Below are 27,130 nucleotides of genomic sequence, written 5' to 3' on the forward strand. Positions count from 1 at the left end.
AGTAATTGTGACATATCAACAATAATCTAAACTCCAGGATCTGCAATATTCTGGCTTTGACATGCCCCAGAGAGTGAGGGGTATCTTGCCTCTTTTGGCAGTCATTCCACCAGCGGATGAAAGCCATCCTTTTTGGTCCTTCAATAAGGATCATACAGTATTTTAAAATTTGGTTGCTGATTGATCAAATCTGCTATTTTTAGACCAACTTTTAATGATTGCTGGTGTGGGTATTGAGATTTGCTTGCTTCATTCTTGTGCTTACATTGATATAGTTCATATCAAATGAAACCATATCACCTTCATTGTGGCTAGATGGGCAAGATAAAGTGTTTGTAAAAAAATGGAATTTGGTTTGAGAGCAATTTAAGGGTCACTAAGTTTACTGATATAACAAAATGCATGTAAATTATAAGGCAGAAGTACAATGCTTAATGTCCATACCATAAAAACAGTGACATTACTGTGCTTGTTTTCATTGATCCAACCTGCCATTGGGCTTTCAATCCCAATCCCTGACACCACAAGCTGGAAGGACATGGGAACTGCCAGCTAGCTGCATACAGGCCCTTATTTCCTTGTAAACTTTCATTTCTGCTAGAGATAATGACATAATTTAGTAATGACAGCATATATATGGAACAGCGGTGATAGAAGATCCAGACAGCAACCCATAACTGTCTACACATGGCCTTCAAAGCAAAGGTCTGTATCCAGAAGTGACACATAAGTAGAGTTGCCAATCCCCAGGTGGGGGCAGGGGATCCCCCGGTTTGGAGGCCCTCCCCCCACTTCAGGGTCATCAGAAAGCGGGGGGAGGGGAGGGAAATGTCTGCTGGGAACTCTATTATTCCCTATGGGTATTTATTCCCATAGAAAATCATGGAGAATTGATCCGCGGGTATCTGGGGCTCTGGGGGGGGCTGGTTTTTTTGGGTAGAAACACCAAATTTTCAGTATAGCATCTAGTGCCTCTCCCCAAAATACCTCTAAAGTTTCAAAAAGATTGGACCAGGGGGTCCAATTCTATGAGCCCCAAAAGAAGGTGTCCCTATCCTTCATTATTTCCTATGGAAGGAAGGAATTGAAAAGGTGTGCCATCCCTTTAAATGTGATGGCCAGAACTCCCTTTGGAGTTCAATTATGCTTGTCACAGCCTTGATCTTGGCTCCACCCCCAGATATTTCTTGAATTGGACTTGGCAACCCGACACATAAGTCAGAAAAGAAAAAGGAAGAACAAGCATTAGCTTTGGCAACTAGATTCAATTTTTCAATGGGTAGAGCTCCCATTCAGAAGACAAACATCAAAGCACACACTGTGCTTTTGTAGCTACTACCTACAAAATGTTCTTTATTTGTGAAATATTCCAGAGGGAATAGGTCAGACTAAATATTATTTCTTCCTGGAATTCTCAAATTATGTTCATAGGTTTTGATGCCTATCCCAAATGTAATTTCTTTGCTGTAGTGCAGGGCGTAACTCACAGAACTCTAAATCAACAAGGACTCCGGAAGTGTGGAGAGGCAGTTACTAAGATAGACTACTTTAATTTCAGTCAAGGTAGGACTAGTAGCACACGCACTGTCTTTGTAATACAATTTTTACCTATTGACAGCTTAAATTGTCCAGGATCTGGAGAAGCTAGCATACATGGAGTTGGTGCTTCCTGGCCTGAACAAAAATTCTGGATCAAGTAAATTTTTGAGCCCAGCTGAATAATCAGACCTAAGCCAAGCAATGAGAACAGTCAACACAATTCTCATATTGCATGGGGGTTTTGCTTCTCTTCAATAATAAAACCAAGACATTTGACTCTTCTGCAGCTACAATTTAGAAATGTAAAAGCTATATATAAGTGATTTTTTAAATGTAGCAATACAACTTCCAAAACTGCATATACGGAAGAAGACTGGAAGAGGGAAGGGAGTCTAGGAACCACAGAAGCAAAAATAATGGGGTAGAGTCTCTAAGCCAGGCTGGACTCCCCAAATGCAACTTTCTGTCTCTATCAAACTTCAATAAAAATATTTTAAAAGCTTTGTAAGTTATTTGTAAGGAAATACAACCCCATGGCATAGAGTGGTAAAGCTGCAGTACTGCAGTCGGAGCCCTCTGCTCATGATCTGAGTTCGATCCCAGCGGAAGCTGGTTCAGGTAGCTGGCTCCAAGTTGACTCAGTCCATACCATACCAAACCTTTAATGGCATAATGGATTCAGATAAAAATACACAGAATATAAAAATTTAAACATTGGAGATAAAATCAAAATAAAACCGAGCTTTCAGATGCATTCAAACATGGTCAGAATTAAATTTAAGGATGTCAGCCAGAAATTTTGCCACAGCCTCACTAACCACCCCCTGAGTATCACTCAATAAATAATAACAGGGTGGCAGAATAGACAAATCTGGAGAAAAAGAAAGCTTGCCAAATAAATCTTTACGGAGGTTATGGTATAAAGAACAATCAAGCAATATATGCTGGATTGAGTCAGGGGTATTTGCTCCACAGGAGCAAAGTCTGTCGGCTAAAGGGACTCACTGAAGTTGACTCAGTCTTCATCCTTCCAAGGTTGGCAAAATGAGTACCCAGCTTGACGGGGGGAAAGTGTAGATGACTGGGGAAGGCAATGGCAAACCACCCCGTTAAAAGTCTGTTGTGAAAACATTGTGAAAGCAACGTCACCCCAGAGTCAAAAACAACCGGTGCTTGCACAGGGGACTACCTTTACCTTTTTTTTTTTTACATAGTTTTCTGTTTGTATTTCATATTAATGTTATTAAATTGCCATCTCTGATACTTTCTGAAAAGGAAAATGAACAAATCGCCCTTGATCTTTTGGAATACTGTTTTAAGAAGCAATCTGCCATCACCATAGCCTTCTACTAGCAATCTAATGGTAGCTTAGTGTAGGTGCTTGCTACCCATTGGAGGTCATACTACTGACTTTATCATAGGGGAAGGATGGTCCCAGAAGTGTCTAGAGAATACAGCATCCTCTGAAGATGTCACTGTTAGCTGCCTGTGGTGCAGAGAAGCTGAGAACTCTGCATACCATTGCTCTGTGAATCTCTTCTCATATTGTTGAAAAAAACCCTTAAATTTGACATTCTAAACTGACATAGAAGAATAAATAATAGGAAATTTAAAAACATAGCATCTGCTCATAAAAATGAGTCAAATGCTATTTTCAAATGGAATGAAATAACTTGTAACTTCAAGAGTTATATGACTGATGGATAAAGCCATATATCTCACTTTCTGTATGCATTTCAGCTTTCCCAAAGATCTTCACTCTCTTCTAGTGTCTCACCTACTACAGGATGTGTGCTCACAATCTAGGAACTTCAAGATTACTTTGAGAAGCTAAATTTAGGGGGGGGGGGGTTACAAAATAAATATAAAAAAAAATTCAGTCTGTTAATTCCTATCTCTGATCACTTCAGAATGCAATGACTCAAAATCATAATTTTCAGCCTTCCTTCTTTATAAAAGTTACATGCAGTTTTACAAAATACTACGTTTTAGTTCATTAGTTCATTACGGTGGTATTCAACCAACACTCAATAAAATTTGCTTCTGCAAACCATCTGAATAAATTTTTTTTGTGCCACAAATGATGAATATTTGGCTAAAGCAACTGTTTAGTTTGCTTCCTCTGAGGGCCAAGACTTGGCAGGTATTTGGAATCTCTACTGACCTTGTGGCTTTGGATTTGGGCGTGGCGAGTGCTTAACTGGCACGTTTCCATTTATTCCCTGAGCCACTTCATTGCAGATGTTCGGCTCAAATAGCTTAGATGTACTGCTTCCTGTGCTGCTTGCACCGCAAGGCACAGTTATGAAGATCTTTGGACATGTACTGCCACCTGCAAGGGAGACAAAACAAATGTTCAGCTATGGTTGTATCTGGGATTTCCTGCTCAGTCTTCTAAAACAGCAATAAACTAAAGAGTAATTTTCCCCCTGATCAGCTGAAGCTGTATGGTTTACTCTCCCACCACATTCCCCTGTAGCAGGAAGCACAGGTTCAAAACATCTGGATAGGTCTTATCCTCCAAACAGCTCTAGTAGGGTGCATTTCGGCACAAACTAAAATTAGCATCAAAGACAGACTTCCAGGGTTCAATGAGACTCATTTCCCACCCGATGTTTACAACTTCACATCTCTTTCCTTTCCCAGTAAAGGTGCCAGATTATTTCTAATTACTGGCTAGAACTACTAATTAGTATTAATTTATTATATTTGATTTATAGGCCAGCCTTCCCTGGGAGCAGAGTTGAGGGTGGCTAACAACATAGTAAAATGCAATATCTTAAATTAAAAACAAAATGGTAAAAATATTAATTATACTGAACACCAAACATAATTCCTTTAGTGCCTCCTGGGGGAGGTTTATGGTAAATGGGGGTGGGCGTAACGAGGGCGCCAGACTACTAAATTTACTGTCACTGCCTCAAACAAATGCCTGGCCAAACATCTCTGCTTTGCATGCCTTGTGGAAAGGAAGTAAATCCTACAGGACAAGGGTGTAATCTGGCAGAGAGTTCTACCAGTAGGGGCTAAAGCCAAAAAGGCCCTGGCTGAGGACAGCCAGATCTCTCTTAGACTTGGAACCCCCAGGAACCCCTTGGAACTCTTAGACTTGGAACTCTTTTCAGAGTGAAGAACATTTCTTGGGGCATACCAGGAGAGGTGGTCCCAAAGGATTATCCCAAACTATATGGTGCTGTTACAGGTCAGCTGAAATTGGTGGGAACATCTGAAAGTAGAGTAAATGATGGCAAGCCTGGAGTAAAGTTCACCTATGGCCCACTTGTCCATTAAAAAAATAATGTAAGAAGCAGGCTAAGAGATTTTTGAATCACAACTAGTTCATTACTCAATATTTACTGTAACTCACTGGTCTTACTGTGCATTCAGCTATACCTATAAGGAGCCTCAAGTGATAATAGCTCAGGGGCCATCTGATATAAGTTTAACTCACAAACCTCTGAACCAACATTAGTTTTAGTTGGAATGCGTAATGAGCAAACCTCAAGGGAAATATTTTACAGGCTATCCACATGAACATATAGTTCACAGGACTACCTTTAGAAATTACACATATATAAATCCTGTAAATGTAAAATAGTTTGTCTCTATAAGCTTTTTTGTCAATCTAAGATCACACACTTTGAACTATTTATCTTCCACCATTACCGTTGCCCTCAAAATCATGTTATTTGCTCCTGCTGTAAATTAAAGGTTTTGGTAATTTATTATACTTTGCTTTTGGTAAGTTATGAAAAATCAAATAAGCAAAAGGCACATTTTGGGTGTTAAGAATATAAAAAACATGCAAGAATAAAAGCATTATGTACCACATTTTGTATGACTATTCAGTCTTTTTTTGTTTGTATCCTACAGGAAGGAAAGATATCCCATCTGTTTCAAATCTGAAAGTACTATTTCGAAAAGAAAAAACCCTGCATTCTGATAATTTGTATTTCTGAATTTAAAAGTGACAATAAAAAGGTTAATTTGTACAAATGGCAAAGTTATTCTGGCACAGAGAACAGAACATTCATTTGTATTTCCATTTTTCTACCCTTTTACATCTTAAAAATATCAGAACTCCTGTCAATCTTCCCAATTTCAGCACTCTTCCAGGTGCTTAATACAGTCCACCAGTTTAATTCTTTGCTATCCAATTATTATGAAACAACCAGAAAGAGTGTTTGATACACAACACAAATAGTAGCAAAAGTGAATGGTGCTGCATTTTGGGGGGAAAGCAGAATGCATGACATTATAGACATTAGTAATTACAACAGGCCTTGTAAAAGATTGCAATTAGTATTTATACCTACATTGGGATATTACATGAAATTCTAGAAGTTCAGCACAATTCCTTTGAAAAGTTTTATGCATGCATCTATTCATATCCATTTGAATGAAACACTGGTCCAGATGTCAACTAATTAAGCCAAAAAGCTAACCATTCTCTCTCTTTTTCTCTCTCTCTCCTTTCCCCACCCCAATGCTCTACAAGTCAATTCTACAGAATTTGAAACTGTTTAACAGAAAACAATTACATCAGTTCAACCGAGGGAATGTCTTTGGCGGAACGAACAGTATTAAGGAGGAGAACTTAAAAAAAAAATGTTCCAAATGGCTGCATGGTTTTAGGAAAAATGACAAAAATGCAGCTGTAAAAACAAAAATGGGCATGTCATATAATGAACCAAGAGGACAGCTGCAGCATTTGGCTACCTGTACTCACAGAGAGGCCGGCACAATGTGTAGACCAAGTTTCCTCAAAGCAATATCTGGAAATGTGGCAAATGACTGCAGAGGACCTGGAACCTTGACTCAGGAGGAAGCTGCTACTAAACTTAATAGGCTGGCCTGGTTTCTTAGTTTGTGAAGACATACTACTTAAATAATAATTAAGTGGCATTAAGTTACAACTGACCTATAGCGACCCCATGAAGTTCCCACCTTATGAGATTTTCAAGGCATAGCAACTCTGGTCTTCCTTGGCAGTCTCTCATTTAAGTACTGACTACAATTGACTCTGCTAACCTCCAAGCTCTTGATGACCTTGGGCTAGTCTGGACTATTTAGGCGGTTCCCTGAAAATATATTAGACACTAGGGAGAGAGCGGGATAGAAATTAATCAATCAAACCAACAAATAAATAAATATTAAAACCATTAAAAATTGTCCTCTTAAGGATAAAAGAATATTGACACAAAGGCAATGGAAATCTTGCACTGACAATAACATGTGGTCATCAATTTAAATAAATGTTACAGAAGAGAAAGGAAGAGGTGGGCCTTGCATTAAAGAAAAATAAGAAATGTCCTCTGCTACTCAAGATTTGTGAATCAATGAGCTTCTAAGGGAAAGGAAAGGAAAGGAAAGGAAAGGAAAGGAAAGGAAAGGAAAGGAAAGGAAAGGAAAGGAAAGGAAAGGAAAGGAAAGGAAAGGAAAGGAAAGGAAAGGAAAGGAAAGGAAAGGAAAAGATGGCCGACATGCTCATGAAATTCAGAAAGATCATCAGAATCAGCACTATTTTCATAATTAATGCCTTCATTTATTATATGGGACATAGTTTTAGTTGGAAATAGGGTTGCCAATCCCCAGGTGGGGGCAGGGGATCCCCCAGTTTGGAGGCCTTTCCCCCACTTCAGGGTCATCAGAAGGGGAGGGGAGGGAAATGTCTGCTGGGAACTCTATTATTCCCTACGGAGACTTATTCCCATAAAAAATAATGGAGAATTGATCCGTGGGCATCTGGGGCTCTGGGGGGGGCTGTTTTTTGAGGTAGTGGCACCAGATTTTCAGCACAGCGTCCAATGCCTCTCTACAAAATACCCAAGTTTCATAAGGATTGGACCAGGGGGTCCAATTCTATAAGCTCCAAAAGAAGGTGCCCCTCATTATTTCCTATGAAATGAAGGCATTTTAAAAGGTGTGCGGTCCTTTTAAATGTGATGGCCAGAACTCCCTTTGGAGTTCAATTATGCTTGTCACACCCTTGCTCCTGGCTCCATCCCCAATGTCTCCTGGCTCCACCCCCAAAGTCCCCAGATATTTCTTTAATTGGACTTGGCAACCCTAGTTGGAAAGGCCACAAGCATGTTTAAGTAACATCCTTAAGGTTTAACATACAGCTAGGCCTGACTGAGAAGTAAAGACAGAAGAGTTACCAACATTCCAGTCTTAACTATAAAAGAATCATAACTTGCACTATGCCTTACTGAATCTCCACTGTGTTTCTAAGTAGCAATAGTGGTAGAGGGTTCTCTTTCTGCAACATAAATTCTGGCCAATGAACAGATGCCAACCTGGCAAACTGTATTAGTAGCGTGTAGCTGGCTCTCATGATTAAATTATACTGGATGTTGCAGCCAAGTAGTATCTGTATATATGTGTCAGTGTGTCATCAAGACTATATAAAGTACTGCCCACCCTGAAAAGGGGTAGAGCAGCTTGGTATTGTTGCAGGCTTTGGCTCAGCTCTGCTCCCCATTTATTGCAATAAACCTTTTTTCCTTCTTCCTCGATTGGAGTGCTTTTATTGGTCAAGAGCACTTAGAGCACAGATTTGTGTAACAATTATGTGCATTTTGTAGTACTATTTGTGGATTTCACTCTAAACACCACTAAGTGCATACCTAAAAATCTCAACCTGTATCACACAGGAACATTCAGGGAGCTAAGATCTCTTTAGTTCTCCATTGATTGGGAAAGTGTGGTGTGACAGGGCTAGAATGTATTTGGTTTGGGGGGTTTGGGGGGAAAAGCTACAGGAAAACAAAAATAATTTCATATATATACTCAAGTTTTACGTTATTTCTTATTTCTAAATACAGTTACTCGACGAACAGTCCTCTCCAAAAGGTTAATGGAGTCATCTGGATTTGGTTTTGAAGAGAAAAATGGGGGGAACACAATGGAATAAATTCTCATTTACAAAGGAACATACAGAATTTTCAATGGGAAATTAGAAGGAAAATGTAACCATAAGAGATTCCAAGTGCAAGGAAACGAGAATGTTTTCCCATATTCATCAGTTCCTCTTATTAAGCAACAAGAGCAAGATAATACAGAATAGCATTCATATTGCGGTTGCTCTTTTTTTTTTAGCACAAAGTTAGAGCACAACAGCAGATATTTGGGAAACAGTGCCTCCTCCCATGCCCTCAAGTGGCATAGAAACTGTGAAGAAATCTGCCTCATGGATGCTGCATTACCACTGTGAACAAGAGGTACACAAAGGCATATCACCATGTGGAAGCAGCCCATATATTGCCAACATCTCTTACTAGCTGCTCACAAAAGCCTATATCCTCATGCAAGCAGGTGAGGCATGCCCAGTAGCTAGTAACCAGAAACCAGCTAGGCAAACCTATTAACATATACAATGTTTTCAGTACAGATTATTTTACACTTCTAAAGAGGATGTTTGCAGTAGAATAGCTATTGTTCTGTGGATTAGTACCTTCCATAAAATTATGAATGAGTTCTAATTGAACCTTTAGGGGACTGTTTAGAGGTCTTCTACAAAAAAGTATTAGGGGAGATGTTTTAATTTTTTTCTTTAAATATATTTACAAAGCCTGAAGAGAAATGGCCATCAAGGGAACTGAGAATGGGACAAGCTGGAAGAGCTTAGAAATTTGAGCATCACAAGTTTTAAAATGACAGACAAGACAGGTCAGAGTCACATTATAGCTGCAAAATAAATTATTTTCCACATTTATATTTCACACTTCACAGTCAAAAGTTTTAAACAGGGCTCCCATTTCCTAGAAACTGTATGTCATTTAGGAGATGGTCTTAACATGTCCCCAGACTGGTAATCAAATAGCACATTTCCTCCCATAAACCCCTACCTGTCTGCTGGCTTTCATAACAGCTCTTAACATGCTTCAAGAAACCTGGGAAATAAACTTTTGTGCTATTGTGTGATTATCTTCCAACATCAATGGCAATCTTAAAAGGCACACACTGGCAGCCAGATCAAGTAGTATTTCTGTAATACTATCCCTAAAACTTTTTCTTATTCACTTAAAGATTTCCTTCCCCAACCTCTGAGTACCATTGTGTAATGCACCACTTCGTATTATACACTTCTGTGCCCATCACTTTTAATGATCCCACAATGATATTTTCCATGTGGGTTATTTGGATTTGATGCCACTGGGAAGCATCTTTTTCTTGTTTCCCCACAGCATCATGCTGTATTTGTGTCCTTCTCAGATTTTCTCTGGTTTTTCTGTCATATGTCCCAAACCTGCTCTGCTGTGAAGATTTGGGAAAGTTTACAGCAAAGTCTGGATGGCTGCCATGCAGCTGGAAGTCTGGATTTTCATGGCCCTATACACAGGACGGCCATTTTCACTTCCCCTGTCCCCACAGTGGTCACTTCCCTTCACTGCCACTATGGAGCTTTTTCATTTTCTTTTAATCCACAACTGAACACTGTTATAAAATTAAAACAATACGTGAATCAGGTCCACTGAATTCCCATCTTCCATTAAAAACACACTCACACACACAACCCCCCCCCCCAAAACCCTCCAGCCTCTTTCACTATAAACATGATATCGCTTATTACAGGGTGTGTGTGTAGAAAAAGCCTAGCAGGAACTCATTTGCATATTAGGCCACACACCCCCGACACCAAGCCAGCTGGATCTGTGTTGCTGTGCGTTCCTGCTCCAAAAAAACCCCCTAGCTTATTACAACAATAAAACAATAGTAAACTACCCATTCAAAACGAAATTGCTCTGCATGGAGGGGGGCACAATCAGGTGACTGGGCCAGGGAAACCTGCCACATGGAAATCTGACCTGCTGCTATGTTGTACTGGCAGCCGAAGCAACAACTGGGAAAACACACAGGCCTGTCCCCATGCGGAAAATAGTAAACTAGTACATCAGGGAGCAACACAGAACCTAATAAAATATAAAATTATATATATATATATATATATATATATATATATATATATATATATATATATATATATATATATATATACACACACACACACACATACACACACTACCAGTTTTGATCCTGGCCTAAAATATGAGTTACACATACCACCTGAAATTCTCCTCTTTCTTGCTCAGTTAGGTCTTTCTTGCTCAGTTGTAACAAAATACAAAGACATTACCTGCCACATAGTTTACATTTCCCCATTTCCCTTTAAAAACTTTTCACTAACTAAGTCTTAAATTTCACCTCTTCACAGCACAGATATATACAAAACAGCTCACAAAGCATTAAAGTAGTGAATGACTGAGGTGCTGCAGTCCATGGTGAGAGTTGCGTAGGCAGAAGAATCTAGACTTCAGGGTCATCAGAAAGCAGGGAGGGAAGGAAATGTCAGCTGGGCACTCTATTATTCCCTATGGAGATTCCCATAGAGTATAATGGAAAATTGATTCTTGGTATCTGGGACTGGGGGGGGGGGGGCTGTTTTTTGATAAAGGCACCAAATTTGCCACATAGCATCCAATGTCTCTCCTCCAAATACCCTCCAAGTTTCAAAAAGATTGGACTAGAGAGTCCAATTCTATGAGCCCCAAAAGAAGGTGCCTCTATTCTTCATTATTTCCAATGGAAGGAAGGCATTTAAAAGGTATGCTGTCCTTTTAAACGTGATGGCCAGAACTCCCTTGGGAGTTCAATCATGCTTGTCACAACTTTGTTCCTGGCTCCACCCCCAATGTCTCCTGGCTCCACCCCCCAAAGTCCCTAGATATTTCTTTTACTTGGCAACCCTAGAAGAATCATAGCCTCTCAATATACACAGTATTGACTTCCTGGCTCTGATGATTCACCAAGGGCTTCATAGGTTGATGAGCACACAGAGGGTCTTGGGAGACTACAATTCAAACTCCCAAGTCCATAACTGACTTTTGCTAAATTACCCTACAGAAGTGTGGCCTATACCCCATAGACTTTTCAGTGACATTTTGTTTCAACTGAGCAGGTTTGACACAAATTAGATTTGAGCAAGGAATATTTGCTGATTATAGTACACACTAATCAGTTTTTTGCCCTGACGTGGATGGGCCCAGACTAACCCGGTCTCATCACATCCCAGAAGCTAACTAGGGTCAGCCATTATCAGTATTTGGATGAGACCACCAAGGACTACCAGGATTGCTATGCAGAGGCAGGCAACAGCAAACCATCTATAGGGCCAATATAAGTCAACTGTGACTTGACAGAAAAAAAAGAAAAAACAGTTTCTGCCTCCCCATGGAGAAATGGCAACCCTATGTACTGTGTCCAATTCAGGCTTGTAAACTTTCCCCCTCATTTGCCACACAAAATTATAATACATTCAAGGTCATACTTCCCAGAAAGTCCATGCATATATTCAAATGATTTCAGAAGAAAAAATGCCTATTTTTAAAATAGCTAACTTTCTTTATTGTGGGGAGACTCAGTGGAAGAACTGAACTAATATTTTTAGAAACAGGATGCTGACATACACCATTTCAGCTCACACAAACACAGGAAGTTTAATAACTGACCATCTTACCAATAAAGTCTGCATTATGAATATTACAGACAATAGAGTTCAGTAAGTGATATCATGTGGGGCTCCACATACTATCTCAAAATTTCCCCAACAGCAATTGAGTTTATATGTTACCCCTCTTCCTGCAGACGGCAAGCAACAATGCTTAATTGCAAACTATTTCTTGTCATGCATTGAAACAGAACCATAATGAAAATCCACTGGTTTTAAGCTGAGCTAGTAGCTTTCACGTGTATGTTGGTTTAATATCCCCTTTTCAATTTTGTTTATCCTTTGTGCAAACTGAACCTTTAAGCTTTTATTTTGCCTCATTTTGTTTCCTAGTGACATTTCCCCCGTTACATGTTAATCAATTTACATCAATAAATCGGCATTATATAGAGTTGCCAAGTCCAATTCAAGAAATATCTGGGGACTTTGGGGGAGGAGCCAGGAGACATTAGGGATGGAGCCAAGATCAAGGCTATGACAAGCATAATTGAACTCCAAAGGGAGTTCTGGCCATCACGTTTAAAGGGACGGCACACCTTTTCAATTCCTTCCTTCCATAGGAAATAATGAAGGATAGGGGCTAGGGTTGCCAAGTCCAATTCAAGAAATATCTGGGGACTTTGGGGGTGGGGCCAGGAGACATTGGGGCGGAGCCAGAGCACGGGTGTGACAAGCAGAATTGAACTTCAAGGGAGTTCTGGCCATCACATTTAAAGGGACAGCACACCTTTTAAAATGCCTTCCTTCCATAGAACATAATGAAGGATAGGGGCACCTTCTTTTGGGGCTCGTAGAATTGGACCCCCTGGTCCAATACTTTTGAAACTTGGGGGGCATTTTAGGAAGAGGCACTAGATGCTATACTGAAAATTTGGCACCTCTACCTCAAAAAACAGCCCCCCCAGAGCCCCCGATACCCGCGGATCAATTCCCCATCATTCCTTATGGGAATTGTTTATGGAGCTGCGTAATGACTGTGGGGGTGGGGCTTCCCCCGCTGGCCAGCTGGCTGGGGGAGGGGGGAAGCCTGTAAAACCAGGGGATCCCCCGCTGGGACCTGGGGATTGGGAAGCTTAATAGGGGCACCTTCTTTTGGGGCTCATAGAATTGGACCCCCTGGTCCAATCTTTTTGAAACTTGGGGGGTACTTTGGGGAGAGGCACTAGATGCTATACTGAAAATTTGGTGCCTCTACCCCAAATAACAGCCCCCCCAGAGCCCCAGATACCCGCGGATTGATTCTCCATGATTTTCTATGGGAATAAATCTCCATAGGGAATAACAGAGTTCCCAGCAGACATTTCCCTCCCCTCCCCCCGCTTTCTGACAACCCTGAAGCGGGGGGAGGGCCTCCAAACCAGGGGATCCCCTGCCCCCACCTGGGGATTGGCAACCCTAGCGTTATACATAATGAGCTGAAGGCCTGGACAGAATTGTGAGGAAAACAGAAACAAGTTGAAAATTCCACACTGCCAAAGCCTCCTCCTTTAAGAGTTCTATAAATCCTCAGAGGGCCCAAACAGGCTGATCCCCACCCATTCCCCTCTATCAGACTCTCAGCTGCTCTCAGTATTCTGGGCTCCAATAACACACAGTGCTCAAACTGCCTTTCCTTTTTCTTTAGACCGCTTTGGATTTATTCTGCATTAAGCACCTATTATCCCCACCTTGTCACTTTATTCTAAATCCACAAGTTGTAGTTCCTGCAAAGTGGGCAATCAGACCAGGAAATTTATGTCAATATTAAAATTATTTTTGTTGGAATTTTTCTCTAGAACAGTGGTGGCCAAACTGCAGTTTGTGAGTCACATGCAGCTCTTTCACACATATTGTGTGGCTCTTGAAGCCCCACCACCCACTCGGTTCGCCAGGTTGGAGAAAGCATTTGTCTCTTCAAATCATTTCTCCAAGCCAGCCAGCAGCTTGGAGAATGCATTTAAAGTTGCTTTTGTTCCACCTCTCCCTTTCCCCATCTATTTTCCTTCCTTCCTTCCTTCCTTCCTTCCTTCCTTCCTTCCTTCCTTCCTTCCTTCCTTCCTTCCTTCCTTCCTTCCTTCCTTCCCTCCTTCCTTCCTTCTCTCCCTCCAGCATCTGATGTTTATGTCTTGTGGCTCTCAAACATCTGACATTTATTCTAGATGGCTTTTATATTAAGCAAGTTTGGCCATCTCTGCTCCAGAATGTTGATGAACTCCTTTAAGACTGGATGTAGTGCTAAAGGTGCATAGCTGAAAAGCAAGGTTCAGATGTGCACAAGTAAAATGGAGCAATTGCTTTATTCTCTTTCTGTGACAACCCCTTAAGGGTGCATCATTTGTCTCACAGCACACTTTCATTACTTCCAGTTTCCAACACATAAAAAACCAAAAAGGAACTGACAATCTCCACTGAACTCTCTTAACACATATACAAAAAGTGCAGCCTGGATGCTTCATGAGCACTCCAGCACTTCCTGTTTCTGACCTGATTAGAAATGCTTAAGGACTGGCCGTGTGGGATTAATTCAGGCCAGAATAGAGTTCTCTGTGTGAAGTCATCCATCTGCAACTTTTTCACTCTCTGCTAAACCACCACGCCAGGTCTTGGAATTATTGCTCCTCAAAACACTTTTCTAAGAGGCAACTGACTGGAAAAGAGAAGAACCAAATACAACCTGTTCATAGCCATTAATGCAGTGAGATAAACCATGCAAGAGTACTTACAGTCTAGAACGCCAAACAACTGCAATTTCTCTCAAGACAAATGTGAAACACCACAGAAATGGAAAAAGTGACATTTCATACTGTGACTAATATGTATGTCGTAAATCTGTGATTCCTTTCATGTATATGTTTCTGAACAAAACAGGGTCTCTCTGACCAACTCAGAAGTTCACAAGACAATGGACATTGGGCAGACATAATATTTGTGTGTGCCTAACAACAGAAATTTGAGATAGTTGGGCAAGCACACTTTAGACTTCTGATCATCATCAGGAATATACCCTAGGCCTAAGTTGTCTGAGTTATTTCACTGCTGGTTTGGTTTGGTTTTTTTCATTTGAATTTGGAAGGTGACCAGGTTGAGAACTTTTCTGAAACTGATGCTGGTATCCAACAACTGTTGTATGCTACAGCTGAGAGCCAGCATGGTGTAGTGGTTAAGAGTGGCAGATTTCCCACTTCTTCAAATGAAGTCTGCTGGGTGACTTTGGGCCAGTCTCTCAGTGCCACCTACTTCACAGGGTGTCTGTTGTGGGGAAAGAAAGGGAAGGTGATTGTAAACTGCTTTGAGACTCCTTACAGTAGAGAAAAGTGGAGTATACAAATAAACTCATCTTCGTCTTCAGTACCTCCACAAAGAAAAATATATACTGTTTCCACAACAGACAATTCTATCTCCTAGTGCATTTAAGACAAGATTACTCCAGATTTTAAGTTCTGCAGTGTTTTTTTAAATTCAATATTTACCTCTTTAAAACAACTTTAACACTAATAACATGTAATTTTATTGAACTGTACAATATTTGTCCCATTGAAATTCCATGAACATTTGATGAGGGGTACTCCATAATCGTATATCATTGTTACCCAAGGAACAAGAGAAAAGTTCATGTGTGCAGTTTTCACATATGCACACTCCTCTGAAAACCCTGGTTTGGTTTTCTTTATTGGATACAATAGGCAAAGTTGAGAAAGGGAGGCAGCTTCCATGATGCAATGCAACAAGCCAAAGTCAGGCACGATCCGGAATGTAATGAAGATGAAACAAATCCTAGCAGAATTGGTCATATTAACTAGATGTATCCACCCATGGCTAGATCCGACAGAACACCCCCTCCCCCCCCGATTAGTGTCCCAAGAAAAGCAAAAAGGTGGGGAGGTGTTGCAAAATGCCAGGGCAAGCAGCCAATTGGCCAGACTGGGACAGGAAACAGGAGGAACCACACTGGAAGCAAAAGAGAAGAGACATGAGCATGGGGACATTTAGGGAAAATTGCTGCTGCACTAGCAAAGTTGCCTTAAGTGCACTAGGAGATAGCAGAATTGTCTGTTGTAGGAAGATCACACAGAGACACAAAGCAGCATCTAACTGGAAGCGTATGGGAGTTTCTCAAGGGAACCTGGATGTTTCATCATGAGATGGGAATCTATTGCACTCAGCTTCTATAATCAAGGCCAGTGTGTGGGAGTGAGCTAGGTAGGCAGCTGCCTAGGGCACCACCTGGCCGCAGGGGCAAGAGGTGGGCATCCCCTCCCCTGTCAAACCTCCCAGGCCAGCAAACATTCCGCATCACCATCTCCTCACCTGAGATTAACCTCATCCACACCCAGCCTCCCTTTCCTGCACCCATTTACCCTAATGATGAAACATTTCACAAAACCTGGTAGTTTCCCCATCCAGTACTTAGAGGGTCATCAAGCACCATTAGCATCCATAGTCCATCACAGGGTAATCTCAACAAGATTTTCCCAAATCATTGCTTACTTCTGAAAAACTCAGCAGGTCATTGTTTTTGAGGCAAACATGTCAGTCTGTCCCAGGGAACATTTTCCCCGATAACTGTTCTATAGCAGTGTGTGTGATCTTGATGTCAAACCTCACACCCACACTTGCACGTGGGCCACCTTCTTCACTCCAATAAAACACTGGTCATTTTGCTGCTGTCTCTGTGGACCCCACTCTCTGAGAATGATAACTATCACCTTCCCTAAAATCTCCCATCTCCTCCCTGATTTCCTCTTAGCTAGCTTGTGTGTTTTCTGTGCATTTGCACATCTGTACTTTGCCCTTATAGTCCTATTTCAACAAACCCTTTCCAGTTGAACATCTGACTGGTTTATTTCAAGAATTCTCTAAGGGAAAGATCCTCATATGCATAGGTGGAAAATCCCAGTTACCCACTCTTACTTTGTCTCTTTTAAAACAGTTCCCACAATTAAATAAGAGGCTGCCTATTTGAGTAACAACACTTGCTATACTAGCATGGCTATATAATTAAACCTAGAAAAATCCCTTCACTTCCAACTGCTGGGTGACATACTGTCTCCCTTCCATTATCTCCTTCCATAGCAAGCCATTAGTCTTCCTTCTGTAGGTCTTAGTGGCATTGTTGAAACAGTAGCTGCAACCATCCAAGGCCAGTTTCAATACATTCATTCTACTTTTCACTGATAGAATGGTGCGATCCTAGGTGGCCCTGTGAACTTCTTCCAGATAAAGTTTGTTCTGTACAAAGGCAGTTATCTGTCAAAGTTAGTGTAGAATAGGATACCTGTCAAGCCCGACAAGCTATGGATGAGCGCACAAGATCTTCAATTTACAGTGTGACTCCTTGTAACAACTTTTTCTTTTCTCAGCATTACAGTACTGGGGCCTCTTTATGCTGACTTCACCAGCAACAGGAAACTCTGAACATTCATTTATTTTGGAAAGGGGTTTCAGTAGTTTGTGAATAGCAACTTTCACCATCTGATGCATTATTTTAGGAAAGGTTATAAATAGTCATCTAGAATAAGGCACATGATCCAGATACTAGAATTGCAAGAAGCAGTTCTGAACCATCCCAGAGAACTGTAAGCAATGTCTTCTTCCCCTGCCATAGCTGAGCCATCCCCAGATTTTGTAAACTGCCAGATTTTTTAAAGGGCCATACCTTAAAAAAAAAAAGAAAATCTCAGCAGCCACTTGTTCTTGGCCCCTTACATAAAAGATATTACATTAGCCCCCAATCTGTCCATTTTATTTAGAGATTTCAGAACTCCACTGGGCATCAACTACGCCAGTCGTGTTGTGTATAGTTCTTAGCACCCAGCTAGCATGAAGCAGTTTTTAAATTAATTATTTTCTCCTTTGGTCAGTAATTTCCACTTCGTGTGCCGGAGTATACTAGGATGCCAAGAGAACTGTTACCCAGCCACAAGAAATCAATTTAATAACTAATAGTTTCCATGAACCTAAAGTACGCACCCCACTGAGTAGAGTGCCATCTGTTGTTCTTTATCATCCCAGCTATGGCCTTCGCTCTACTGGGGTGGGCAACTGTCTCACATCAAGTGAGACTTAATTGTTCAATCACTTTTCACACAGACAGACAGCTGAATGACCTGCCCTCAGAGTCTGGATGCACAGAATTCAAATAGCAACAGAGATGCCAGGCTCCTCCAAGGACATGAAGTTCTAAAAGCAAGTGCAGCCTCAAATTTTAAGTTAGATTAATGAAGTGTACATCTAAGACCAGTGTTTAGGATATATTGCTCAGGTAAAAGCTACATCCAGATGGCAGCACAGTTATAGGGTATGTTGATATGAAGCTCCAATGACTGGGGGAATCAGAGTGAACAAACGTGTGAAGACTATATTATCACAACTTGCTCAAACAGTAGTTACATTTCATACAAACTGGTTTAGATCAACAGCAACAATCTTTATCAACTTTTCCTGAAGGTACCATTAATTCATATATGAAAAAGCATAAGAAGAGGTCTGCCAGATCAGACCTGTGGTCCCTCTCTTTCAGCATCTTGTTTCACACAGTGGCCAACCAGTTACCCTGGAGAACCAGCAAAGAGGGTACTAAAAGCCCTCATGTTGTCTCCTAACACTGGTATTTGGAGATTTACAGGCTCTGAATGTGGAGGGTCCTTTAATCATCATGGTTGGTAATCACAGTTGGACCTGTCCTCCATGAATCTCTTGAATCCCCTTTAAAACCATGCATGCTAATGGCTATTATAATATCCACAGGCAAAGTATTCCACAGTTTGCTCAGAGCAGAGTAGTACTTCCTGGTGTCTGTTCTGAATCTATTGCCCATCAACTTCACCAGGTGCTCCCAAGTTCTATATTACGGGAGGAAATGAAAAAGTCTATTTACTTTCTCCATCTCATGCACCTCTTATCATGTCTCCCCTCAGTTGCCCATTTTTCTAAACTGAACAGTCTCAGATGCTTCAGCATTTCCTCACAGGAAACGTGATGGAACCCTTTCATCATCTTGGTTGCCTTCTTCTGCACTTTTTTCCAGCTCTGCCACACCTACGTAGGGATATGGTGATTAGAAGTGCACACAATATTCCAAATGAAGCTGCACCACAGATCTATATTGCCTATTGTCTACAATACTGTTCCTTTCTCGATAATCTCCAGCATGGGGTTTGCCTTTTCCATTGCTGCCACACAATGTTTTCAATGGGGTTATCTGGTGCAATCTCAAAATCTCTTTTCCCTTCAATCACTACCAGTTCAGATTCCATCACCATATATGTAAAATTAGTACTCTTTTGTTCCAACGTGCATCATAGTACACTTTATTTGCCTCATGATTCTCTACTCACCCACCTGTATATGCGTGTATATACAAAGAAAAATGAAGACGTGATCTTTTTTAAAAATTTCATACAACTCTGTATTCAAAGATATATGTTATTTACTTAGTTTTCAATCCACTTAATGAATGAATAGACGTGGAGCTGTAATACAGCTAATGTTTTCACTTTATGGTGTGAATACAGATGCTGGAGAAGGCATTTCTAAAAAGACCTTAAATGGCTGAGAAACTCCTTTTAATTAGCATGAGCTTCCTTTTCCAAAAACACTGATCTGTTGCATATAGTTAGAAAGAGACACTACTGTCGCTACATTAACATGGCAGAAAACTTGCTTTATGCTATTTCAAAAAAATATAGCTAAGAGAAAAGAGACCTCCACTAAACAGATTTCTTAGAACTATCACTAATGATTTATCAAAACAGGGATTAGGACGAATGCAACTGTAAACAGAGAAAACCCACGCTGTCAGCTTAACAGCTAAACCGGAAAGAGAAATCACTTAACATACCAATCAACTTGACTGCTTAAAAAACCTTCTTAGCCTATTAAAGCAAGAGAAGAAATGCCATCTCAGAGCCAAAAGTAACACCGCAGTATTTTTGCATGGCATATTAACCAGATGTCCTGCTTTCCAAACTAACACTACCAGTTTCAAAACAAAGAGAAAACAAAAGGCCATAGCATTCCAGAAGTATTATGCAAGCTACAGAAAACTGGTAGGAACTTTTAAATTAGTCATACAACTATGCTTTCCATTTATTTTGAGAAAATCAAAAAACTTTGGAAAAACGCAAGAAGTGGGAGTTTCAATAAAGACAACTTTGGCAAATCAAACTAAAACATCCGGCAAAAGGAAGACTGAATTCTTGCCTTACCTAGATTGGACGACATGGCACCCAAGCACAAAGATCAATCTGATGCTGTGGTGTGTACAAGCAATTAATTGAACAGTTATAAGATCACATATCACAGGCTGCAAGCTCTCTCGGACAGACGGGAGGAATTCTAATCAGTATACACTGGAAGTTAACAGTTCAAGAGCGTCATAAGCAGACCGCCCAGCCTCCCTGGAGGCATGCCTGTTTTTGTACTGCAGAGTATGCAACAGTGCACAAGCAAAAAAGGCTGAGGAAAAACACAGAACTTAATTCTGGTTAAAAAGTTACAAGGAATAATCAAACTGCAGGATAAAAACACTGCAGAAAACTTCGGAGTTCTCCAGTGTACAACCTCAGCTGTTTCAAATATTTCAAAACTCCTAAGCGAACAGAAAGCTATATACCTCTACAAAGGTCTTTTCACTAAACTGATCCACAATCAAAGTAGGAGTCAAGTTGCACCTTTAAGACCAACAAAGTTTTATTCAGAATGTAAGCTTTCGTGTGCTCTAAGCACATTTCATCAGATGAGGAATCAGGTACAGTGAGCAGCTGTACATATAGCTGGTAGGCAGTGGTTTAGAATGCAAAATGGTACAAAATTAAGATCCAATGACAGAATAGTAAAATTAACAAATTGAGCAAACCTTTGATCTGGGTAACATGAGCGTGAGAAACCAATAAAACAGTAACATGTCAAATTGTGAGAATGTCTGTTAATCACTCTATTGTTATAAGTCTGGGCCAAAAAATACTATAAATTTTTCCCAAAAGAGATCCTGGATTTTCAACTTAGAAAAAATGTGGCTAAGGGAAGACATGATAAAAGATTTTAAAAACTATGAAGGAGGTGGATGGTGATGGTTCTCCCTCACCCATAATACTAGAGTCAGGGTTCTTTTTCTAGCAGGAGCTCATCTGCATATTAGGCCGTGCCCAGGGGCGTAGCTAGGGCTTTGGGGGCCCGGGGCCCAAGATTTATGTGGGCCCCCCTACGTGTGTGCACGCCGCCAGAAACAGGATATGATGTCACTTCCGCAAGATGGCCACCACTTGCCAGGGAGCCCTGCTGGAAACAGGAAGTGATGTAACTTCCCCAAAATGGCCACCACTTTTTGGGGGGGGAAACAGGAAGTGGTGTCACTTTGGGGGCGGCACCCCCCCCCCCAAGATGGCACTGCTGGTGCGATCTAGGTCATGTAATTGATAACCTGGCTGGGGCTGATGGGAGTGGTAGGCAAAAAAAAATCTGGAGAGCTGCCGTGGGCCACCCCTGCGATTAGATCCCTGTGTGTGTCTTTTGGGTTGCCACGTGGAGGTGCAGTGAAGCCCCCTTGGCGACGGGGCTGCTGCGGGGGTCCTGCCCCACGGCCCCCTCAGGTCTCGGGGATGCGTGTGTGGGGCACGGCCACCCCCGCCCCGGCTCCCGCTCTATGACCTCGGCGGCCAGCAGCAACACAGGCCCCTTGCGCGCCACATGGAGCGCAGCAGCGTGCTCCCCGGGCTGCCTCGCCGGAGGCAAGGACCAGCTCGCCCTAGCAACTGGCGGCGTCTCCTCATGGCGCGCAGGGCAGGGAGGCCCTTGGGCTCGCAGGCGGGCGGAGAGAGCCCCCCTGTTGGAGCGGCGCAGCATGGCCCCGGCAGCCGCCCGCCTCGGTTCCGGCTGCCTCCGGCGCTAGGCAGCGGCAGCGCCCAGCTCCTCTCCTCGCCTATGATCGCCAGCATGAACGTGGTGCTCCAGGATCTCGGTAGCAACGTGAGTGGTGGCGGCAGGGACGCCAGACAGCCGGCTTCTGAGGGGCCCCTTGGCATTGCCAAGGGGCCCCCCAGACCTGGGGCGACCCGCCCCCCCTCCCTACACCACTGTATATCTTAAAGGTGCCACTGAACTCAAACTTTGTTCTGCTGCTTCTGACCAATATGGCTACTCCACCTGAATCTAGGGTCTTTAAAATATATGAATCCAGAGGGTCATTTCTACAAATGCCACTATGGGATATCAAGGTTTTTATAAAACACAGAACAATATCACAGGCTGCATATGCACATTATTACACTACAGCATTTGTCTCCAACTGGATTTTCTTGCACTGACAACCAATGTTCCCTTTAAGCTGCAGAGTCTTGTGAGCAAAAATTCTACTTTGTGAGCTACTGGCATTCAAATTGTGAGCTACTGCATAAATTAGTGTGCTCTGGGGTCATCCTTCCTGAGCTAAGACAAAAATTTGTGAGCTGGAGGCTAAAAGTCTGTGAGCTAGCTCAGCTTAGAGGGAACACTGCTGACAACAGAACCAACAGGCAAATGACTGCTACAGTGCAATGATACTGCACTACCTATCAGTATGTAGATTAAGCAACGGTTACATCCCAAAATCTATGTGATTCCTCAATGCCATTTTTTAAAAAACTGCCAACAGGAGAAACAGGATCAGGGGAAATCATATAAACACATTAATTTTGGTCCGGTTAAATCATGACTCAAATTCCACTCCTCCCCCTCCCCCAATGCCGTTTCACTGGCAAAATCGATTTCAAAGGGGCCATTTCAGCGAGGCTATTCTTGAATATACTCATAATGAAACTGCAAAACAATGTGCACTGCCAGGTACTTCATTTAGTAGTACCTGATGCCCTCAGTCTTTTGAACTATAAACATATGTCACCACTCAAGTCGCGATGCAGGCCCTTTAAAAAAAAATTGAAAAAAAGCTCCGTACAAAGGCCCACTTTAGCAGGTTGTAACAATAGTACGTAGAAGCGAGAAGTTGGCCAGAAAATGTAGGTATCCCTAAGCGACAACAACATACAGATACGAGGGGAGGAGACGCCCACCCTCGAAGACGTGTTCCCTTGAAGAAAAGGGGCGAAAGGGAAATATCCTTTTCCACCCCGGCTTCGCGGTGGCTTCAGAGCCCAGGGGGGAAGGGTTCCCGACGGGTCAGCAAGCCGGGCAGCCTCTCGGCCGCAAGAAGCTGCGATTCAGCTGCAGCTTTTCTAAGATGTATTTAAATGGTTTTAATGGTTTTATGAATGTTTATCTGTTTTAGATGTATTTAAATGGTTTTAATGGTTTAAATGGTTTTAGATGTATGAATATGAATATGTGTGTTTGATGTGTTGGTATGTTTGTGGAAGAGCACCTCATTTCGTTGCTCTCTTTTTGTGGAGAACAATGACAATAAATTTATCTATCTATCTAACGAAGGGAGGGGAAGAAGGCGCCCGGGGGCAAGCACTTATACCTGAGGCGCCGTTGCTTCCCGGCGGGGATGTTTTGGGCGGCCGAAGCGGCTCCTGATGGCGCGGGTAGCTTTGCCTGAGGAGCTGATCCGGGCCGCCGAAGCTCCCGACGCCTATGCCCAAGCCGGCCCCGCTCTCGGGAGCCAGCGGGCTGCTGCCTCTACCTCGGCCTCTACCCGCGCCAGGAGTCCGGTCAAAGCCGTTGTCGGACATGTCGGCCTCCTCAGTCCTTCCCAGCGGCGGGGACGCCAGGCAGCCAGCTTCTGAGGGGCCCCTTGGCATTGCCAAGGGGCCCCCCAGACCCCCCAGACCTGGGGCGACACGCCCCCCCGCCCCCCCTCCCTACGCCACTGGCCGTGCCCCCTGATATAGCCAATCCTCCTGGAGCTTACAGTAGGCCCTGTACTAAGAGCCCACTAAGCTCTTGAAGGATTGGCTACATCAGGGGGGCATGGCCTAGGGTTGCCAAGTCCAATTCAAGAAATATCTGAGGACTTTGGGGGTGGAGCCAGGAGACTCTGGGGGTGAAGCCAGGAGACATTGGGGGTGGAGACAGGAACAAAGGTGTGACAAGAGTAACTGAACTCAAAGGGAGTTCTGGCCATCACATTTAAAGTGGCAGCACACCTTTTTAAATGCCTTCCTTCCATAGGAAATAATGAAGGATAGAGGCACCTTCTTTTGGGGCTCATAAAATTGGACCCCCTGGTCCAATTGTTTTGAAACTTGGGGGGTATTTTAGGGAGAGGCACTAGATGCTATACTGAAAATTTGGTGCCTCTACCTCAAAAAACAGCCCCCCCAGAGCCCCCAATACCCACGGATCAATTCCCCATTATTCCCTATGGAAGGGGTGGTCAACGGTAGCTCTCCAGATGTTTTTTGCCTACAACTCCCATCAGCCCCAGCCATTGGCCATGGGAATCATTCTCCATAGGGAATAACAGAGTGCCCAGTAGACATTTCCCTCCCCCCTCCCCACTTTCTAAAGCGGGGGAGGGCCTCCAAACCAGGGAATCCCCTGCCCCCTCCCTCTCTCACACACACAAACACTTACTGGGTCTGGTTCCTGCACAACTTTATTTGCTCTGAAGATGAAAGCAAAACAAAGGGAGGGACTGTTCTCTGACGAAACTGTTACTGACCCTTTCCCATGAAGCGCTTCCCGTTTCCTGCTTCCTGCTCAGCTTTAAAGGCACACGTTTTAAAAATGGACCTGTTTGCAGGTTTCTAAACCTGCCAGAGCTCTAAAGGTACATGGTGACTGTGGGGGCAGGGCTTCCCCCACCGGCCAGCTGGCTGGGGGCAGGAGAAGCCTGTAAAAACGGAGGATCCCCCGCTGGGACCTGGGAATTGGGAAGCCTAGCATAGCCTAATACAAAGAGAAGCTCCTGCTAGAAAGAGCCCTGACTAGAGCTTAGGAGCATTCAGTGAAGCTATAATGATGATACAGGATGAATAGAATAGTACTGATGGTGGAAAAGTTCCTTCTGGTTCCAGCTGATGTACGGGGATCCTACAGGGTTTTCAAGGCAAGAGACATTCAGAAATGTTTGCCATTGCCTGCCTCTGAGTCATGCCATCCAAATATTAACTAGAGCCAACCCTGCTTACCTTCCAATATTTGACAAAACTAGACTAGCTTGGACCATTCAGGTCAGGGCTGAAGCAGTAATACGTCAATGAATGAGCCATTAAATGCTTAACATTAAGGAAGATAACTTTCAGGCACAAAGGTCTTAATGAACATATGCCGAAATCTGCATATTGTTCTGCATATATGTCTCCTCTATTATCAGACCAGAGGAATGTATTCCAATATACCATTCTGATTCACTGCATTACATTACCATCACTATTCTACTATTTCAAATAAGAAATACACTAAGATAAAGAGGAAGTGTAGACCTTTTTTGTGAGAATACAGATGTAAGAACTGAATGAATTGAGCACATACAGTGAGATAAAAACCCAATATCTCTGTTGAACCCTGGAGAGAAGTTTGTTCCAAGTGCTGTAGTGATTTGTAATTCAGCAATTTCCCTTTCCAATCAAAAAGCTAATCTGAGGTCACCCATGGAATGTCCTGGAAGGCTGAAGTGTTTTCCTGCAGGTTTATCAATTTTGTGATTCCTGATGTCAGATTTGTATCAATTTATCCTGGTTATGACTTCTAAAGCCCTTCATGACCTATCTGAATGATCGTCTCCTTCCATATGTCCCTGTCCACCAACTACAGTAATCAGGTAGCCAATCTATTGGCTATCCCACCACTTAATGTGACCACAGTCTGGCATCGACCAGAGCTGGATGTTTTGCATGTGACTCTGGCTCTGTGGAATGGACTCCTCTGAAAAAGGTGAACTCCCTCCTTCCCGATGTCACAGTCTCAGTCCAAAGCAAGATCCCATACAACCACTATGAGACTTGGAAAACTGTTGGGGAAGATCTGTTTCAGCATCTCCCAGTGTGTCAGGTAGCTGAGCCCAAACCAGTGGGTGTCTCAAGTAAGTCACAAAATTACCTTCTAGAAGTGAAACATAAATCTATTAGTTTTCTAATATCTTAAAAACATTTTTGGTGCTCCAAATGCTTTGCAATGAAACCACACTGGTGCATGTTATTTAATGTGCTAAAGGCTGAGAGTGGATCTACACAAAAACACTCTGCTTCATATCAAAGTGTTCTGAAGTGCTGGACATTCTAATACTATGAAATACAATGATATCTGCTGGCAAAAACATTTTTGTTTTTATTGGAATGGTTCTTACTGCTAGATACTTTGGAATTTGTCTTGGGATAGAAATACACTCCATGCATAATATGCATAAAAACAGAGCATTAAAAACGTAGCAAAACATGGTCACTCATAATGTTATACTGTACTCCAGATATTACTATGCCAGCATATAAACACATCAGACTGAAACTGAAAACAATTTGTGCAGATAAAAATCACAGAAAAAACCATATATCCCATGTAAACCACCAAAGAAAGATCTCTATTAAGTACTGTTTCCTTCAATTTAAGAGAGATTACATACATAGTATATTCCAAAATACATATTACAGCTCATATACAAGCCCTTTAGTTCTTTGTGTGCAATGTCTAAAATGAAAAGGCAACACTCCTCTACTAGGGTTCTAGCAGGAGACTGGGGACATGGAGGGACTCCACACCTCTCTAGGAATTGCTGGAAACTCTATAGTAATACCCTAGAGTTTCTGCTGATTTTTAGGGCAGGCTGCCGCCACTTCCAGGTCTTTCTAGGAAAAAAAAAAATCTTCCATCACTAGGGAGCAAGGCCAAGTGGGAGTAAGACATCTCCCATCCCAGTGTGTACACTGGAACCCTAGCTGCATGTCTTTTCTAGATACTACATTGTGTCAGGAGACTGAGATTTTGAAAAGAAAAAAAGAGACATAGTGACATCAAAAACCTGTATTTTCAAATGGTCTTGTCACCTTAAACTTAATTTAAATTTCAACTATCATTCCACAAGCTCCTTCCAATATGCTCCATGCTTGTATCTTTTTAAGCTTCAGAAAATCCTATAAGTAGAATAAAATATTCATAAATCATTTGAACTAAATTCTGAGATCAAATGGCAACTCTTTCAAATAAAAGAGACACCACAAGTTGTTTTTC

General features: G+C 42.2%; 1 protein-coding gene across 4 annotated transcripts in view; it reads right to left on the minus strand.

Moving 5' to 3' along the window:
• FGD4 (FYVE, RhoGEF and PH domain containing 4) overlaps positions 1-27,130 on the minus strand; it is a 180,961-nt gene that overhangs the window by 58,643 nt on the left and 95,188 nt on the right. For 3 of the 4 annotated variants that reach the window (XM_060245701.1, XM_060245704.1, XM_060245703.1), the window contains exon 2: positions 3,704-3,871. In XM_060245701.1, the coding sequence (XP_060101684.1) occupies positions 3,704-3,871 (168 nt within the window). Of the gene's footprint in view, positions 1-3,703; positions 3,872-20,235; positions 20,373-27,130 lie in introns of those variants that run through there. The other variant, XM_060245702.1, reaches the window with a different exon arrangement.

Source organism: Heteronotia binoei, chromosome 8 (genome assembly GCF_032191835.1).
Source record: "Heteronotia binoei isolate CCM8104 ecotype False Entrance Well chromosome 8, APGP_CSIRO_Hbin_v1, whole genome shotgun sequence".
Classification (NCBI taxonomy): Eukaryota; Metazoa; Chordata; class Lepidosauria; order Squamata; family Gekkonidae; genus Heteronotia; species Heteronotia binoei.